Source organism: Lissotriton helveticus, chromosome 7, assembly GCF_964261635.1.
Source record: "Lissotriton helveticus chromosome 7, aLisHel1.1, whole genome shotgun sequence".
In the NCBI taxonomy this organism is placed as follows: Eukaryota; Metazoa; Chordata; class Amphibia; order Caudata; family Salamandridae; genus Lissotriton; species Lissotriton helveticus.
In genome coordinates, this window is record NC_136068.1 from 55,133,490 (window position 1) to 55,154,496 (window position 21,007).

General features: G+C 43.8%; 1 protein-coding gene across 2 annotated transcripts in view; it reads left to right on the forward strand.

The window, feature by feature from the left end:
• The window catches only part of PHC1 (polyhomeotic homolog 1), a 91,733-nt gene that overhangs the window by 59,857 nt on the left and 10,869 nt on the right, over positions 1-21,007 (forward strand). For both annotated transcript variants that reach the window (XM_078651417.1, XM_078651418.1), the window contains 4 exons: positions 9,155-9,269; positions 12,221-12,329; positions 12,502-12,649; positions 14,759-14,981. In XM_078651417.1, the coding sequence (XP_078507543.1) occupies positions 9,155-9,269; positions 12,221-12,329; positions 12,502-12,649; positions 14,759-14,981 (595 nt within the window). The remainder of the gene's footprint in view (positions 1-9,154; positions 9,270-12,220; positions 12,330-12,501; positions 12,650-14,758; positions 14,982-21,007) is intronic.

The window sequence follows — 21,007 nt, forward strand, 5'->3', positions numbered from 1 at the left end:
CAGCACTCTGCACCCAGCCGTCCTAGTGCCGTTGAGGGTGCACCTTTGGTGCTGTCTTGAACCCCCATTTGCCCGAGCTTAAGTCCAGGAGCTTTGCTCCCACACCCTTGTGGCCGGCTCGTAAGCAGCCACCAACCGGAGGCACCATATCCCCCATTGTATAACATTCGGCCTCCGCACTCTTCACCTGGCCGCCCTAGTGCCGCTGAGGGTGTAACAAGAGTGCAACCGTGACCCTGGGGGACCCCTGAGTCTAACCCGAGAAACCCAACTCCCACAACAAAGTACTTACCTGTTAACCGAGAACACTATTTCCTCCCATAGGATAGCATTGACTGTTTTTTTCTAGTGTGGAGTTGGACAATCTTTGAATGTCTTTAAAACTGTAACCAAATAACAAAAACGATTTTACTTATCTGTTTACAGGAAATGTCCCAGTGTAGTATCCAGGTATACTGCACTGTGTAAGAGAAGTGATCTGTAAAGTAATTTACTTGAAAAGCCAATACAAAGTATATGTATAATATTTCAAAGTATTGCATTACCAGTAATTCAACTGTGTAACCATACCAAAGTATATATACAACTGCAATTCAAAACTGTATTATTACTGCATAGTATAAATCACTTATCTGTGCCAGGCTTGCTTGGTTCTAGGAAATAACTAAAAGAACATATTTATACAAAACCAATTGATCTAAAGTTCAGTCTTTGAGTGTGCAGTCATTTGCTGATTAAGTGTGTACAACAAAAACATAACGCTACCCTCTGATAAAGCCTTACTGCTCGCATTCACTACCACAAATAGAGAGTAAGGTGCTATCTACTTATACCTCTGCCTACCTTTGGGGTTCCACTGACCTCTGTGCACACTATACCTCACTTGGGTATAGTATATACAGAGCCAGTTTCCTATATACACACAACATTACAGTTATTGATATTTAGTTTTCTATTTACTTTCCATTTTAGCAAATTTTTACTGCTCGTTCAGGTACCTTCCATCTTAATTTCTTGTTATTTATATAGACTGATTTTCATATTTTTTTCGGTCTAGTTTACAAGTTTTGCAACTTTTGTCTTTCTTTCACATCTTTAGTATTAGACTGGTGGGCAAGATTAGTTTTTAAAATTCACCCTTCAGCTTAATATTTTTTTTGTAATACATATTATTTCTGATATAATTTTTATTTTTGCTTTTGCATTTTTTTTTGCATATGTTGGTTTTATTTCTACATTTTAATGTTTTATTTCATATCCACTAACTACAATACTCAAAACTAGACTAGCAGTTAAGCACTTATTCCTGACACAGAGATCCAATTCTAAATACTGAAATTGCAACGATCTACTAAAAAAAACAAAAGTAAATCTTTCTCAGAAAATCAAAGTGTGGAAACCAAAATCAATATGTGAAAATGAACAACGAAAATGAACACACCGATAACATGGTCAAACAAAGAACAAAAAAACACTAAAAGCATTTGTTTCATTATTTTAAATATGAAGATTTTTTTATACGCTGCCCAGGTAATAGATGTTTGTTTCTTTAAGGCTCCCAGCCGAGGAGTATTGACAGTTCAATGCTCCCAGCATATATCCCAGTTTATTATTTTACTCAGCCAGACAGTATCTTTCTCACATGGCTCTGAACCTTGTTTAAGAGCTTTGTTGGTAGAACAACGTTCCTGGTATTTTCTGCTTTGTGTTGGCTTTCCTTACATATTCTTCAGGAGTTTTGGATCTTCATCCTGCCTGAATTGTTTACGAAGCTCAGCAAATGTGAGCATAAGTTGAGCAAAGAAGCTTGTTATTGTAGGTGTTTTTGTTTGATTGCCATGATGCTGAAAATGACAAGCACTGCTAGGCACTGAAGTAAAAAACGTTCTGGAAAACAAAGGGAAAAGACGGATATCCGCAGAACATTTGTCTTCACAAGCAACATCTTCAGCCACCTCTTTAAGCCCTTCACAGGAAAGGTATTCTAAACGGCCTGAAGTCCAGCATTCTGTTAAGGAAACCAGTAATGTGTATTCCTAGTGTTTAATGGGTATGAGCGACCCTTACAAACTCAGGTTGCTACCCCTAACTGTAATCCACTGCCAAAGGGTTACTTACAAAATTGAAGCCCAAACTGGTGTACTATATTATTCAAAGTTTCTAAATCTGTTCGCTCATAAATGTATTTTACAAGTTCTTTGATCTGTTCTTCTAAGATTTTAATTAATTTCAAGTTCATCAGTTGAGAGTTATAACCGAGATGCTCAGTTGATCTACATAATAAAAATAGTACAGTGATTGACCGAAGTGTGGAGGGTTACTATGCCAGTTTTACCTTATACCAGACAACAGGTTTCCTTATGCAACATGTGAAAACACTATAACTAAAATAATTAAGAAATACAGAAAACTCAAAAGACTTATTATGAGAGTATTTTTAATATCTTAATTTCTATCCTTAAAAGCGTTTTAGAAATATTCATGTGAAAGCCCTGATTACGCGATGTCATAGGTATCTCGAAACGCGTGTTGGCATCTGTTAAGATCAAATACACTTGTCTTTGCTGCGTGGGCTCCAAACATGAATCTAAGTCCTGGTATAAATGCTCCTTTATGCAGTGAAAGACAGACAGGGAGCGCAAAGCTGGAGGTTGCCAAACTCCAGATGCAGGGATAGTCCTGGTTACATTCCTGTTGTTGTTCACTGTCCTGGTCCTTGTCATTGGTTAAGTCGTGGGTGAAAGCATAGTCCAAATCTAAAGTGATTCAGAGGTTTACACCGATGTGGTCCGAATTCCCCAGGCTATTGTCGAAGAGTGGTGTCTCCACTATGACCTTTGCCAAACTCCAGATGCAGGGATAGTCCTGGTTACATTCCTGTTGTTGTTCACTGTCCTGGTCCTTGTCATTGGTTAAGTCGTGGGTGAAAGCATAGTCCAAATCTAAAGTGATTCAGAGGTTTACACCGATGTGGTCCGAATTCCCCAGGCTATTGTCGAAGAGTGGTGTCTCCACTATGACCTTGGGACACTCCTGAGTGGGACATTCCTGAGTGGGCTCCCTTCAGAAACAACAGCTTAGGGTTTGAGCCAAGACCCTTTTCCACTGATCAGCCACAATCTCACCAAAAACAGCAACAGTCCTTCCACCAGTAGGCAGGGTACCTACAGGGGTAACTACAAAGGCCGGTGTGAAAGCTGCTCCAATAAAGGCGACTCTGCCTCCAAGCAGTGATTTGGCCCACCTCTCTACAATCATTTCACCTGAGGGGGGGGAAGAGTATTAGATTTCCTATCCCACTGGGAAGAAATCGCGTAAAACCAGTAGGTTTTAGCGCTGGTTTACCACTGCTACTGCCTAGAACTTCTCGCAGCCCCTTCCAACATCCCACCCCTCAGTCAAGCCCTCATCATGAAACTTTTTTGCTTTTTAGAGGAAGAGGTACAAGCGCAACAGATAGTGCTTCAACTACAGCAAGGCGGGACATGTACTTTCTTTACTTTCCCAAGAGGGGTGGCTCTCCTGAGCATTTCACATGAGAACCCTGCAGTACATCAATTCTCTGCCCCAGTAAGGTGGCTATATAACATGTTAAATCTAAAGGATGCCTACTTTCATATTCCCATTCAGCCACTAACAGTGCCTTCACTTTGTGGTAAATGGACAGCATTACCAATTCATATATTTCCTTTCGGGGTTACAATGGCTCGAAGGGTGTTCACGAAGAGCCTGACCGTGGTGGCCCCTCATTTACAGAAGGTTGGCACTATCTCGCTGATGGGTTGATCAAGGGTCCAAGCAGGCAGCAATATTTAGCTTATACCGAAGCAGTAATCTGTTACCCAGCCTTGGGTTCACTGTAAGTTCCACCTTCAAACCTTAGAGGTTCAGCCCTTCCTGGGATGAGTCCTAAACGCAGCCACAGGGAGTGCCCACCCCAAACAATAGACAATGTTGGCATTTCAGCAGCTGCAGCCTCTTTTTCAGCCCAGTCACCAACTAAGTCAGGACCATGATGTACCTCCTCTCGCCACTCCATAAATACTTTGGTCCGCTGTGCGAAAAAACAATCTAACTTGAAGTCGGTGCCCAGGTGAATTGTCTACTAAGGAAGGAGTCACAGCACATCCCCTGACTCAAAAGACATCTTTGCAGAAAAACAGTCTGTAAATGTGCAAACCTGACACTAGATAGCTGGAGTGTGCAGAGAATGTGAATCTACAGCACTTCATGCTAAGAACAGATGCTTACAGGGTAAATAACTAGATGGCCGGAGTGTGCAGAGCATGTGAATCTACAGCACTTCATGCTAAGAACAGATGCTTACAGGGTAAATAACATTTACATTCTAGTGGATACCCCATCTAACCAGAGATTAGTCACCTTCTGCCCCCTTCCCTTTCTGCAAAGTGTACTTCTCTTGGGTCTTTAGGTCTCAGTTTAGGTTGAGCACACAGTCACTAAATTTGTAAGCCACTCTGCGTCTGAGGGCGCGACCGTTGCTTGTGAAACTAACAGCGCACAGTGAGTGCCTCAGTGCTGCAAACACTGATGGGGCCGTCTACGGGTGCACAGGAGCTGTTGCATGAAAGATTTCCAGATCCAGTTGGGTGCATGGTAGATTCAAAAGGTCAGGAGTTCATTGTTAGATAGTTTATCCACCAGAAAGAAGGTATGAAACTTGTTCATTAAAATAATGTTTCAAAAGTGTTCCAGTATCTCAGTGGACCCAAGGAATTATTCTAGCATATGCAAATATTGAGGATTCCGCTAAATTGAGGACTGGCAGGTTATTTGTGCAATTACTTCATCCACCTTGGAAGGCGGCTACCACGTTCTGTCTGATTATGAAGGTGTGAAAAAGGGCTGTGCTACTAGGGGAAGTAAAGAGGACATCATTATTTTATTCTGTAAATTGTTCACACCAAATTCTAGTTGGCTAAGCTTATCCACAGGATGCGAGAGACACCACACAACGCTGAAGTTGTTTCTTTGTGCAATTAAACATACTGCCTTTCTCTTCCGTCCTATTATCCAGCCGGAGGGCACAAGACCGTTGCTTTTGTGAGTTGTGTATATGGTGCAAATGCGTTTGTGCCTCTTCAGCAGTCCCTGATGTTCTCCAGACACAAGACAGGTTGTGGACTGACACCCACTCAGCCACAGTGCACAGGCCCAAGTGTGTAGGCCTGCTTGCTCCCATGGAGTAGAGCTCGGTGCTCTCCACTTTTCCTGGCGAGAGGAAACGGGTAACAAAACACAAGATGCTTTCAATGCTTGCTAAGTTAAAGTGCAGTCAGTGTCTACTGCACTTACAGAATAAAATCTAGATAAACTGTAAACCAGACAATGAAAACTGAAATTGAACTCTTTATACTAAAATATAACAACTAACTGAAACTAACTATCTGAAAACTGGCCCCTGAATCAAACTAACAAGAAAATAAAAAAGACTAACTGAATTTGTTTCATTAAAATTAATTACTCTTAGTTTTGCAGCGTGAATTTTTCTGGATTCACTATGCTGTGCATATTCCGCAATCTGGTGGTTGGGTTCGGAATCGTAGTCTTTTTTCTCTTTTTTTTTTTTTTCGTAGCCCAGGTTGGCGTCGACGTCCCACCATTTGGTGTACCTTCGGTGACGTCGGCATGCTTCCGGCGGAAGCTACCACCCTTGGGCGCCATCTTCAGGTTCTTTTTTTCGCCGTTGGGTCTGGATCGTCGCGGGAAGCTCCAGAAGTTTTGGAGGGGAAAAGGAGAAAAATAAGCGAATTTGTTCAGGAAAAAACTCGAGAAGACCAGGAGAAGAAGATCAACAGAGGCGGGACGACGAAGAAGGAGAGGAACCTCGAGATCTTCGACGCCCGACGGAGAATGCACACACAGGGGGCCCCCTGAGCACAGTAATGGACAACACACCATTTAAATTCTGCCATAATTGCCACCGCAAGTACGCGCAGAGAGACCAGCAACCGGTCTGCAACCTCTGTCTGCCAATCGACCACGGGAGCAAGGACTACAACGCCTGCTCTGTCTTCACGCCGAAGACGCTGAGGATTCGGGAAAAACAGAGGATAGATCACCACACGATGCAGGGCAAGGGCAAGGCCCCGTCGTTGTACGACCTGGGTCCTCTCCACCGACGACGAGGACAACATCGCCGAAGGTCCAGATGTCTCCACGGTCGCAGAGACTGATAAGAAATCGTCCGACAAGGTAGGAGAGTCTACGACCCTGAAACCCTCGACAGGGCCTCAAAAACCTGAGGCTGACTCGAAAATCTGAGTCTACAACCTCGAAGGGAGCACCGGCGTCGAAATCTTCGACGACCGAAGCTGCGGTCCCCGAAAAACAGCCCAGCGGATCCTTCGAGAAGGACTCCCAGACGGCAAAGACCAGCGAAAAGCAAAGGTCGGCGAAGCAGGCTCCCGAAAAGGGATCCTCGACTTCGAAGGAGAAGGAGCCAAGAGCCGCTTCGACGTCGAAGAGGGCGGCCGAAACGCTGGACGCCGTGCAGGCCGCACAGATGGAGAGAAAGAAAAGAAGGCTCAAGGCCGAGATGGAAAACATCATCCAGAGGAAGAAGGACTTCGAAGACAAAATTAAAAGCTTCAGGATCCCCTCGAAGCCCACGACAGTCCTCGAAGAGATAGAAGAACACGAGGAGTTCGACGCCGAAGAGCCGCCGAAAACTCAGGAGCCCTCGGAGCAGGAAGAAGAGGAGGACCTCTATTACACAGAGGGTGATTATGGGGACCCGCGTTGGAGGTGCAACGACTCGGGATCCTCGACGGCTCAGGACCAGGATTGGCAGGACATCGAGGCCGAAAACCCGGAGGAGGCTGTGGAGACATACCCCTCGAGGCCTTCGCCGCCAGATGACATTGGGGCCTACTATGAGGTCGTCAAGAAGGCTACAGCAGCCTATGGAGTCAAATTGGAGGAGGAGAAGGCTAAGGCAGATTTCCTGCTGGAAACCTTGCTCCCCGCACAGACAAAAAGCCACTTCCTGCCCATGCTGAAGAGTGTTATGGCACAGGGCAAAGAGGCGTTCAAAGAACCAGCTACCTGCAGGTCAGTCACGCCAAGGACGGAGAAAAAGTACAAGTTCTCCTCCCAGGACCCCCCTTACATCCAGGGGACAGTTTCAGCAGACTCAATTATAGCCGCAACGGCCAGAAGAAGGGCCAACGTCCCAACAACATCTGGGCCATCACCTGACCAGGAAAGCAGGGGGATGGACTTAACAGGCAGAAAAATTGAGAGAAACGCAGCAATGCACTGGAGGATGGCAACCTCCAACGCCCTTCTCAACAGGCACCAGTACCAGCATTGGGACGAAATGAGCCAATTGCTCAAGCACCTCCCAGAGGAACACCAGCAGAGAGCCGCTCACCTCGTGGAAGAGGGGAAAAGAATCGCAAACTCGTGCCTGAAGACTGCCTGTATTACATGTAATTTCCTTTGCTCACTACTGAGGGCACACTCATGGTTGTATTCATGTAAAACTTTAAATAAAGTTTATTAAAAAGAAATATATAGAAAAGTGAATAACTGAAAGCTTAAGCTGTACTCCAGCTTGGGAAATGAAAACTAAAATCTGGGACGAGTTTCCACACCTTGCTTTTAATGAGAGAAAAAAAGAAATTAATGAAAGAGAAAAATCTGCAAAAACAGGCTGAGGATACATGAAAGAGTACACTGCAGACAATGGGGATTTAGAGTTTAAAAAGACCGTCATAGCGACTAGAAATGTTGCAGTTAAGCAGCCTCTGTGTTGTTGGGTCAGAAGTGAGTAAGATGACCATGAAATGTGTACTTCTGAGATAGTACAGTGGGTAACAGCTGACAGTCGAGATCCATGTTTAGCCTGTATGTCACAAGTTTGAATTACTGTCAGATAATTGAGGGCCCACGGCGGAGGTTTATGTGTAACCTTTTGGTCCAGTGTAACCTGCATTTTACATTTTTTAATCTTAGCGAAATGTCTCTTTCCCAGCAGCACAGTGAAAGTATGTATATATTCATGTGTGCGTGTTTATATTCATACACACACATAAGTGCACAGAGTCCGGAGTTAAAACAAAGGATATAAAAAACCAATTGAAACTTGTACTCCTAAAATTCAAAAATGTCGGTCAGGCTCACCTCTTTCCCCACCCAACCACCAGACGTGTTTGCTAGAATATTGATTGTGCTGATTTGCACATTACGACACTTTTAGGAATACAGCTATCCGCTCGTCCTAGGACGCAGAATGTTTTTCTGTTCTATAGATGGTGCCACTAAAGACATGTACACAGTACTGCTGTAATTTCCAGTCGGTACTCTGCATATATATATATATATATATATATATATATATATATATATATATATATATATATATTTTTTTTTTTTTCTACAAATTAAATCTTTAATATGTAACTCCACTGACACGTGTGTGCGGCACCCAATGACAGCTGCAGGGCCACTATGTGAGTACATTTGCATACATGGGCCTCATGCACAAAATACGATTTAATTCATAAGCTTTTGCAAAGTATTTGATGCACTGATAACCGTATGTATCTTCTGTATAATAGCCCATCTCACTGATTTCGGGAATATTTGGGCTAAGTAGATTCTCTTGTAGAACAAGTGGGTTTTTAAAAATAATGTTACGCCTCTGGGAGTGCATGTGAGTTTCTCTTTGATTGGTTTATTTTTCAGTTTTAAATGTTAGCCTTGAAATGCTTTTCAGTATGATCATTTCAGTGTTGCTCTTGTAGTGTGCCCTCAATGCTTTCCATTAAGTATTGGTGTCATTTTTGTTGCACACATTGCTGATTGACCACACCTCAAAAGCTGCTGGAAATTAATCCAACAAGGGTATTGGGGTATAAACTTGTCTATTTCATGGCTCAGGGATCTGTGTTGGAGTTGCCAGATGTGGGGGGCATGATGACATTTAGTCAGAAAATTCTGGCCACTAAGATGCAGCTTTTGTTTTTCATGATCCGAGGGCGAACATTATTTAAGAGGAAAGACATGAATGTGATTTTATAGTTGATGTTTTGATGACTGATTTGTCATCAAGACATTTTTGGAGACTTTACAAAAGGCTATATGTTTTCATGATCTTATGCTCCGTGTTGCTTTCTCCTTGTACCAGGTCTGTGGATCTCAAATGCTGAAAGAGTCCGAGAAACAAGCACCAGGAGAGACGCCCTCCGATCCTCCTGAATATACATCTGATGTGCAGGAAGAGGAGAATGGAACCACCGCGGGTGAGCACAAGTGTCTATAATACCACTGTGACTAATACATGCCATGCCCAAAACAGACCTCACCCGGCTTAGTATATGAACCTGTGCGTGGTAGTTTTGGTGGGGAAAATACAAAGGTTCAATTGAACATTCACGGGGTGCTGGGAAAGGGTAACATCTGGCCTTCATTTTAGAACCATCAACACTCTATTGCAGTTGTAACACTGCTGTGTTTAACATTTTATTGGGGAGTCACGCTCTCTTGATGGGGGGCAATTGAGGAATGTGAGTTTAGGAAACATACCAAAAATGGAGAAGTGCAATTCCAGATAAATTACCTTTTCTTTTCTACCGGATACAAGATAATGAAGAGGATTCTCATAAATGTAGTCGTTATAAAGTGACCTCTCTTTGGGTGGTCACCTCCAATTTTTTATTACATATATATCACATTCACTGCAGTTTACTGAGCTAAATTTAAATTGCGCCCCAGCTGAATTTTGCTCATTCCCCTACCCATGCCCCATTGGAACCACCCCCACCCGGCCACTATCCCTTTTTTCTAGTTCCTCATTTGATGGATCACCACAAAACCTTTCAGGAGGACCTGAGATAGATGACAGTTTTTGGGAAACTTTCATGAAGATTCGTCAAACTGAGCCAAAGTTATTAGCAAAACAAAAAATGCTCTTCATATGTTGATACGTACTCTGTAAACTGTAAGTCTTTTTAGCTTGAAAGGTGATTTATTTGTCTTTGAAATGATGTCGACCTTTAAAATGGAACCATCTTACCCCAGATCATCTTTCTCTTTCGCACCATTCCTCTCCAACCGCCTACAGGCTGGATACAACCGACGCAATCAGATCTTGCTCAGTTCATTTGGAGCAGGTCGAAGCCTCGTTTGAGACTGACGTTAGCGACACTCTCTCCCGAAGGAGGTGGACTTGGGATCGCTGATCTCCAGCTCTCCTTCCAAGCGGCCCAGCTGTGGTATCTGGTTGAATGGAGTCGCTGGGAATCAGAGAAACACTGGTTGTTTCAGGACCAGGCAGTAGCGGTGCGACCCTTGTAAGAAATCCCTTTTCTACGCAAGCGCCATAGACCCCCCCCCCAACTTATACGCCTCGTATATTAGGCGAGTCCTCCTTTAAGTGTGGGACGCTACTAATATTAAGCACGAACTCACCACCTACCCGTCTCCGCTTACCTCTTTGATGGACAACCCCGTGTACGGACACGGTTGCCTTTGTAGGTTGGAGGCCCGCTGGCTGCCGATTCTTGTATCATATGTATGATGCTGAAGAAGTCATCCCGTTCCATCAATTTAAGCTGGAATACGGGCTACCTGAAACTGAGAGACTTCGATATTTACAAGCAAGGCACTGGGCGCTTCAGGATCAGGTCCGTAGACATCTTTCCCCTTACGAGCGGTGGCTTATTCCACGCACGTCCGATATAAAGCTCATCTCCGATTTGTATAAGATGCTACAGGCCAGGCATACTCACACTTACAATTCCGGCAGAGCGCGATGGGAGAACTGGGCAGAACACTCAGTCACAAAGAGTGGGAGGTGAGAGATTATAGGGCCCGACATTCAGCATACCACATGGGGCTCACTGAAACCCTCACAAAGGTAGTAACATACTGGTAATATACCCTGGAGCGTCTTCACGCAATGGACCGCACTCGAGTGGCAACATGCTGGCGGGGATGCGACTAGGTAGGCTCTTTGGTACACCTATTATGGGAGTATGCACATGTCCAGCCTTATTGGACTCAGGTGATAGACGAAGTGGATAAACATGGAGAAGCTGACATTGACACTGGCAGGGGAGGGATCCAAGTATGTTGTGCTGTGGCAACGCTTTTTGTCGTCTTACCCTCCGAATTCCGGGAGGTCACCTGTCCCCGATACCTTTGCTTACTATACCTTGCTGATACACAACGGGCGGATTGCTGAGTGAGGACACATATGGATTTTAACAGCTTAGGTAGTGGACATGGAACACGGGGAGGGGGTGCGGAAGGAAGGGTGGGGGGTTCCCAACGTCCTTTTCTCTCTGTTACATTTTACTTTTATGTATAGGTTTTTTGTCCTGATGCTAGCCCACTGTTATGCTGTGGTGCTGGTGCGCCTGAACTGACCTGTTAAGTCGTAAGCTACACAGTATCCGTGGTTTGACAGGTAAACCTACACGGTTATATTTGTGTGTTACGAAATTTCAATAAAGAGATTTAAACCATAAAATGGAACCCCTTTTTTTCCTTTGACCAAGCTTATGGAACCATGAGCAGAGAGGGCGGCAATCATGTCTTTTATTCCCTCAAGAGGTAGCAAAAAAAATTCAGCAAAGTAAAACTTCCAATAACTTTTTCTGTAGAAAATGCTGAACAGGTGGGACCTTACAAAGAAGATTAACATGCGGCTTGGTGGCCCCTAGAGGAAGGAAGGTTCTTATCCTGCTTGTGTCAGTGGCTGCAGTGCAGTCCAAATAATGGTAACCTTATGGAACAAGACCCTGTTGTATTACATGTATGTCATACTACTTTATTTGGCCATAGGCACAATTCAAGCTAGTGAATCCACCAAAGATCCACTGCTGGATAAACCATAAGAATACACTGATCGGACTCACCTTGCCTGTCTCTGGATCACCACAGGAAACCATTGAACCTTAGGAAAACACAGGACTGGCTTGTTTTATTGAGACCTGGGATGGGTATAGGATTGCATGCCTGAGACTCTCCACACTAGATTCCTGCACCACTAGAGAAACCCAGGCATGATCTGGCCATTGAAGTATACTCTAAGGACTTGTATCGGTGTCACTTGCATCATCACAGGATATAAAGCTCAAGGATCCTAATAGAAACCTACATCCCAAGACTCTTCCCACATCCATCTCTTCATGCAATATAAGACTGTCTATCACTGATACCCTCTTCTGTGTTTCCTCTCCACATGCAGAGATGCAGAAGAAGGTCGATATGCTGCAGTGTGAGTTCTGTGGGAAATATGCTCCAGCCCAAAAGTTCCGTGGTTCCAAAAGGTTCTGCTCCATGTCTTGCGCTAAAAGGTAACTTTACTGTTTTGGGTTGAAAGACTGTGGTTGCAAGAGTCCGCTCAGCAATAAAAAAAAAAAAATCCCTTCTTGCATAAGTAATTTCAATTATTTGAAGATACACTGATAAGATGATGTTACTTTGTATGGATGTACGTGTACTTCAACTCTTGTTTCCTCTGCTCAGGTACAATGTGAGCTGCAGCTATCAGTTCCAGCTCAAACGAAAGAAGATGGAAATGCAGGAAGCCAACAATGCCTGTGTGTGGCGACAAGGACCCAGGCGCAGCAGCTCAGAAATCGCCCGCACAAAACTACAAGGGACGCTTATGCAGGTAATGGAACTACAGATCTACACATTTTGATTTGATATCCTCAGCCTCACCGCCCTCTTTTCTATATCAGGAATCACTTGCAGCTCTTCTAGTGCACTTCACATGCAATTGCTATTTCCAGACTCACAGTTATGATAATAAGCTTCCTGAGTATCAGCTCATAATGGCATTTCATGACTCACATGCAGCTCCAAAAATATACCTCTTTTCTGACCTGCTACACTTCCTCCTACTATTTCAGACTTACATCGCATTATTATGCAGCACCAACCTCTTCTAGATTCACATGCTTTGCAATATTTGGCCATCTAGTAGTTGGGTTCAGAAATCATATCTTAGTATAACTTTTTTCTCCCTTTTTTGGCATTGATCATAGGCCGAGTCTGTGATGTTGAGCATAAGCCCACAGTACTCCAGTGCATCCCCTCTACCTTCAGATCCCTTTCCCCACAGTTCGGGTTCCAAGTAAATAATCTTCAAGAGCCTTCCTTGCTGAAATTTGGTGTGGGAGATGTGAGGTCATAGACCGACATTAGGAAAAGGACTTGCGTCCAAGGAAGAGACATCATCAAAGCATACTCTAAGGAGAGCAGTCTTTTCTGTGGAGGTTTTGCCATAGGCAGTTTGAAGAATGCACAGTTTGGTGGTCCTTTCCCTTCAGTTTAGTCCTTTTAAATTCTTCCCAAAATGCTACAGTAACTTTGTACAAATGGCTCTGCTTACCAAAGGAACTTAAGTTCGAGACCTGTAAAGGCGCCGCCCAGTTCAAACATAAGACTCCAAAAATGTGAAGAAGAAAACGATGGTGAGCACATTGTTATGGGCCAGGCAAAAGAAAGGAAGCACAAGTAGGACTGTAAGTATTGAAATGTATGGTCCGCATTGCTTACCCTTCAAACGCTCCTCTGCAGGTTGAAATCTGCTACATAAAGCATGGGACTCTTAAGAAAATGGTTACTTTCCTACGAATATAGTTTTGCAGTATGGAACTCTTCTAGAATCACACCCTACCCTCCCACCTCCTTGGTGAAAAGATCAGGAAAAAAATATAAGGATAGAAATAGACGACCAAGCAAGAATAAGTAGAAATTGGAAGACTAAGGTAGAACATGCAAGAATATGAAGATGGAGGTGATGCACTCGCTCGGTATGGGTTTGTGCTTGGCATTATAGGCTCCGCCTATGGTTGATGTCCTGAAAGAAAAAAAGTTTTACTAAGGGCCTGATTACGACTGTTGTGAACATGATACTCTGTCACAAACGTGACGGATATCCCGTCCGTCCTATTACAAGTTCCATAGGATGTAATGGAATTGCAATTTGGCGGACAGGATATCTGTCAAGTTTGTGACGGAGTAACCCTGTCTGCCAAGATCATAATCAGGTACTAAGTCTGGATTTCCTAACTCGATCTGTACATGGCAGATTTATGCAAAATATGTGCATCTAGAAAAGTACCACACTGCAAAACTATTTCAGGTAAGTGACCATTGTCCTTCTCAGTAGCAGCACTTCATGCTATTTCATGACTGACAAGCACTTCTTCCAGGGTACATCATTCTTCAGCTGGAATACTCCTTGCTGTTTCAGGGTTCACATGCAGCTCTCCATTCCCCAGCTAAACTTCCTGCTATTTCAGGACTTGCAGAGCCCGGTCAGTACACTTCCTTCCTGAGCTGCAACACTATTGGGTATTTCAGTACATGTGCAGCTCTGATCGTGCAGGTCACTATCTCAAAAACAGCACCTCCAATGTAGTTAATTCTTGAGCAGTAACAACCTCTACAATTTCAGGGCTCAAATGCTGCTCTGCCAATGGACATCTTTCCTGACCTGCGGCACCCCATGGTAGTACATCTGCATAATGACGATGCATCAAATTCTTTGCTTGCAGCCTCACCTGCTGTTCCAGTTGTAAGAGTTCACATACATCTCTGCAGCTACACCAACTTTTAATATGTAACTCTTGCTATATTTTGCAAGTACTGGGGCCCACATACCACTCTGCCAATACACCTCAATCTAGACATGCATAACCTCTGCAAATGCACCCAAGGCCTGGCTTGCAGTGCCCTTATTTTCACCTGTATCCATGTTCTTTCCCAACAGGCTCAGGAAGACTCGAGCCGAGGCTCCGACAACTCCAGCTATGATGAAGCCTTCTCTCCAGCATCACCCGGTCCAGCATCTGGACGCAGCGAGCGCGACCCAGGGACGCCCAACAGTGCACCTCCCTCTTCAGATATCCTGGGCATCAGCCCCGTCTTCCTGTCCAGTGAGCCTGGTAGCTGGAGTGTGGAGGAGGTGTACCAATTTATTGGCTCTCTTCAAGGTAATAACATGTACAGATTCTAGATTTCAATTTGTTTGTACATCATGGAATCATCTATAGATTCATAAGCTTTAGAAATCTTCTACTTAGTCAAGAAAGATGATGTAGGGGAAATTTTAAAGGAAATGATTGAAGAGGGAACGTTGGAGGATAAATCTCATGCTAGAGAACTATTGTTTTAATCAAATATATTATTGTGTTCTAATTATTGAAATTTGGGGACACTTCTACCAGAAAGTACTATCCGGCTTGGGACCGAGTCAACACAAACCCTCTTCAGAACCGAAGCCCTCCGGTTCCAAGTTGAAATACAGCTTGAATCCGAAATCCTTCACGCCGAAAAATAAACTGCCTTCGGAGCCGATATCTTTTTATCCCAATGGATCCAAATTTAGACATTGTTCCACCGAAAATGGATCCCAAACAGAAGAGACTTTATATTAATCCAGTAACTGGTCGTATTCATACCAATCTGCCTTGTAAACACAAGCTTCCTGATAAGGACAGTCATTATAAGATCCCTTTAAAAAAGAAGACTGTTAGTACCAGCTCTTTTTATCCACCACCATCATCCCGTCCACCACCCTCTTCTCCTACTTTAATACCTTTGCACGTCACACCTCAGGATTCTTCGCATGATGGGGACGATATTGATGAGGGGGACACGCATTTACCAGTAGATCCATGGCGGGGTTACCCAATTGACCTTCCATTAGACAATGATCTAGACCTTTACCCTGCCAAGCCACCTCCACCTGATGACAATGTATCTTATTAGGAACTCGTTGCCAGGGCTGCAGAATACCATGGGGTGGTACTACACAAAGAATCCTTAGAAGAGGATTTTTTTTGTTCGCGACATTAGAATCTATAAACAGGTCAACACGAACACTCCCTATGCTTAAAGGTATGAGACACACTGACGACATTTTTAAAAATCATGCGTGTGCACGCATCTTGACTCCTAGAGTCGACAAAAAATATAAAGCCCCCAACAGATCCGATATTTATTAAAGGGCAGTTGCCACTAGACTCACTGGTAGTGTTCAATGCTCGCAAATGAGCTAATTCCCAAACTTCATGGGACGCTCCTCCCTCAGACAAAGGATACAAGCTAATAGACACTGCTGGTAAATGCATATCTGCTCAAGCTGCAAATCACTGACGCATTGCAAACACGCAGGGCCTTTTGGCCAGATATGACAAGGCACACTGGGATGAAATGGAGCAATTACTCACATATTCCTAGATGAACATAAAGCTAAAGCGCAAGATTTGGTAAATGAAGGAAAGCTCATTTCCAATTCTTCAATAAGATGTGCTCTAGATGCTGCTGATACCGTCAACACTAGCATCTTACTCAGAAGACATGCTTGATTAAGGATTTCTGAGTTTAAGCCCAAAGTCCAATAATTAAAAAAAAATATATAATAGTTGAGAAAAAACATCTCTTTGGTCCTGAGGTAGATTAGGCGCTTGAGAATATGAAAAAGGACACTGAAGTGGCTAAGTCCATGGTAGCGCTCCAGTCTCCTTCAAACAGAGGTTCCTTTCAACGCTCCTTTTACCGAGCAGGGTCCAAAACCACACCCTCAGACCAGAACACCTCCTCTTACAAAGGTAATAACTAGTCCTCTTCCTCAAGAGACTTTTTTCGAGGAGAATATAGAGGAAAGGCAGGGGTAAGGCCACCACATCCCGTAACTCCATTTTCCCTAATAAGCAGTGACTTCCCCACGCTTCCCTCTGACCAAACCACACCTGTCGGAGGAAGACTTCTACAATTTCTCCCTATTTGGTAATCTATAACAACCAACAAATGGGTGATAAGAATGATCCAACATGGCACACCCCCTAACCCTTCCCTAAATGGCAAACCCCTTGAGAGAGTATCGTCATTTGTTTACTTAGGCATTACAATCTCTGAGACTATGGAATGGGGGGCACACATTACAAAATCTACGCTTAACCTAGCACAATCTTCAGGTGGCATCATGAATGTTTTTAACAAGTCTAGCAAAAGAACCATCAGTCCAGCAATTGAAATCTATAGGGCTCAGGCGAGAGGTGGGGCTTTATATGGCGCAGAGCTTTGGGGCCACCTTAATTTGAAGAAGTTAACACAGCTGGAGAACCATTACCTAAGACAGCTATTTAGATTGCCACGTAGCACCCCACTAGTCCCGCTACGTTTTGATATGGTTATAACTCCAATAGCCGAAGTAGCGAGTCTTAAACCTATAATGCATTGGCGTCGTTTATTGACCACCCCCGAACTCACACCCTATCGGAGGAATTAGTAGAGGTATTGAGGTTACGAGGTGCCGTAAAAATCCCGTGGTTGGCATATATTAAATCCTTATTAACCAGCATGAGTCTAGGGGATTGGTGGTCTGAACCTGAGTCAGCTTGTCTGCTAATATCTAAGGACCAAGTGAAGGCTTGCTATAAAGAGTACAGACTATTCCAACTCCATACCTCTTCCAGAATCGGGAAACTCTCAAATGGGTTTCTGGATCTAAAAGCCAAACCTTGCTTCGAGCCTGCATTGGATCTCATAAATCCACCAGCAGCCAGGAAGCTCTATTTACAATATAGACATGGGGTTCTCCCACTCCGCTGTTTCACATCTAAGTGGAGTGATCACCAAAGGATCCAATGCCCCGCATGTGACTATCATGAAAAATCTGAGCTCCATGTTTTGTTTAGCTGCCCAGGCTATCAAAAGGCAAGGAGACGCTGGCTGGCCCAGTTGTGCAGGAACCTTGGTAATAGACGCTGTCTCGAAGTTTTCAGGATATTGAAAACAGATACTAGCATCCCAATAGTATATTCGGTTGCTGGTTTTTTGTTTTCAATGTGGTGTACTAGAAAGGTTCATCTGAAATCATGAAATGTCGCATTGATTGCCCTACGATGACATACATATCTAGTATAATCAATTCCCTAACTGTATAGCATTTCATGTATAGTTTTTTAATCGTATAGTTTTTTAGTCAGTAGCTTTTGCTCTTTTTTATATTCGCTGTTTTTCTTTTAGCTAATTTATTTACACATTGCACTACGCACTTTCCGAAATTAACTGTGTAAGACTTGCCGTATTACAAATCTCAAAGTTCCAAATTAATTCTACTATGAGAAAATGTATATAATCATAATCGGTTTTAGCTTTTTTAAATTATGATTATCAGCTGACGCAGTTCTCCCTTTTTATGTAAATGTTTGTTCTGTGTTGTACTTTGTAGGTCATATTGACCGAAATAAAGTTTCTTTGACTTGACTTGGTTATTGCCTGGAGCTTACCACCAATCCTCTAAACTTTCGGCCTCGCTCCAACAGCGCTTGGATGCCTGAATTCACCTTGGGGGTGCCCAGGAGTGGGCATTTCACAGGGAAAAGCCAGGAAGGGTTCCACAGCGGTATGCGTACAGCGCCAAGACACCTCAGCGTATAAATGCGCTATACAAGTACGAATTCATTTCATTTCATTTCACAAATTGTCTCCAGACCACTTGCAGTTGCTCAAACATGAAGGGCAATCTCTTATAAAAAGAAGCCATAGAACCAGTTCCAGTACAGAACCAAGGTTCAGGGGTTTACTCTCTCTATTTTCTGATTGCCAAAAAAGACCTATTCTGCATCTCAGAGTTAAACCAATATATATTGTCTGAGCACTTTCACATGGAAACCCCTCAACAAGTACTTCCACTTTTACAGAAGGGAGATTTTATGTCTACTCTAGAATTAAAAGGCTCCTATTTTTATGTTCCAATTCATCCAGCTCATCGCAAATACCTCAGATTTGTGATAGCAGGCAAACATTACCAATTCAAAGTACTCCTGTTTGGAGTGACTACTGCTCCCAGAGTATTTACCAAATGCCTGGCATTTGCCACAGCTCATCTCAGAAGACAATATATTCATGTCTTCCCATACCGAGACGACTGGCTCATCAAAGCCAGCACTTACCGAAACTGTCTACAACACACTCAAACCACAGTCGACTTACTTCATCAACTGGGCTGATGCACAGAAATCTCACCTGCATCCTACACAGATGAAATCTTACCATGGGGCCACTCTAGACACTATAAAAACATATAGTTTCTTACCTGTCGGTGTAGTTTTTCAGCTTGAAGACTTTCTGAATCACTATGCTGTGCATTATTCCGCCATCTAGTGATTGGGTCCGGAATTATACTCTTTTTTTTTTTTTTTTTTTCTCTTTTGTGTTTCCGTGGGCTTCACATACCACCATTTGGTGTCATTCGTGACGTCGACGTGCTTCCTCCGGAAGCTCCCACCTCTGGTCTGTGGTTGGGTTTTTGGAAAAAACTAGGTATCTGGATTGTTTTGTTGATGTGGAGCCGAGACACCACCTTTGGCATGAAGTGTGGGTCTGTTCTCATTACAATCCTATCACTGTGTATCTGCAGGTAGGGCTCGGGAAGTGTTAGCGCCTGCAACTCACTTACTCTTCGTAGTGATGTGATAGCCACTAAGAAGGCCGTCTTTAGTGTGCGCATGTGCAGTGTAGCCTTGTGCATCGACACGAATGGTGCCTTCATCAATTGGGTCAGCACTTGAGGTTCCATGCTGGTGCTGGTATTCTGTTTGGAGGTGCGATTCTCATTGCCCCTTTTAGGAATCTTTTTACTACTTGTGAAGTGAATAAACTTTTCGCAGTTTGTCCTCTTGTGTAAGCCACAATCACCGCTAAGTGTACCCTTAGGGATGTGTAGCTTAGTTTACTTTGCAGTAGGTGTGTTACATATTTCAGTACTGTTGACTCCCTTGCGATCTTTCTTTGCAATCTTTCTCTAATGCACCATTCTGAGAATCTTTTCCACTTTGCTACGTAGCATTTCCTTGTGGTAGGCCTTCTTGCCTCCCTGAGCAGTGCCATTGTGCTTGCCGGTAGATTGAGGTGTGCGAACTCTAGGTCTTCAGGAGCCATTCCGCCAGGCTGAGGCTCTCTGGCTCTGGGTGTAGCACCCTCCCGTTCTGCATTAACAGGTCCCTTCGTCTTGGGAATTTGTGTGCTGGTGCCTGCGCCATCCCCACTATTTGTGAGAACCATGACTGTCTGGCCCACTGAGGTGCTATTAGTATCAGTAACATGTTGCTTATCCTGCATTCGTTGAGTACCCTGTGTATCAGTGGTACTCGGGGAAAAGCATATGCAAAAGTCTTTGACCAACGTTTCCATAGCGCACTCCCTTGTGACTGATGGTCTGGATGCGAAGTGTTTGCATTTTACGTTTTGGTGTGTTGCAAATAAGTCTATTTGCGGTGTACCCCACTTCCGGAATACTTTCTGTTTTTCCTGTTGGTTTATCTCCCATTCGTGGGATGCTGACGTCTGCCTGCTGAGTCTGTCTGCTTCCACATTGTCCTTCCCCGAGAGATTTATTGCTAGTAGGTCTATCCTCAGTGGAATGGCCCATGTCCATATCTCCTGTGCTAGCCCTGATAGCACTACTGACTGTGTTCCTCATTGTTTATTGATGTAGAACATGGTTGTGGTGTTGTCTGTTTGGATCAACACCCTGTTCCTGTACAGCTGCTTCTGAAATGCTTTTAAGACTAGGAACACTGTTTTTAGTTCCAGGTAATTGATGTGCTTGACCGCATCTTGTTGTGACCACCTTGAGCTTGTTCATGTGCGCACCCCATCCCCGGCTGGGAGGCATCTGTCGTGATGGTCACTGTTGGAGTTGGTTGTGTGAATGATTTCCCCTGTGATATGTTTTGTTTGTTCCACCACGCTATTTTGTGATGCACTGCGTGTGTGACAACCACTAGAACTTTCCAACTCCCAATTGCCTGTGACCATTGCTGGTGTATCCATTCCTGGAATGGCCTTGTGTGCAGTCGAATATTTTGGACTAGGGGAATGCACAATGCCATCATTCCCATCAGCTTGCTCACCGTCCTCACTGTCAGAACTTGCCCTTTGCGGTAATGACGTGTTTCCTTCAGTATCGTCAATTTTCTCTTCCTGCTGGGGAACACTGTGGCCTGTA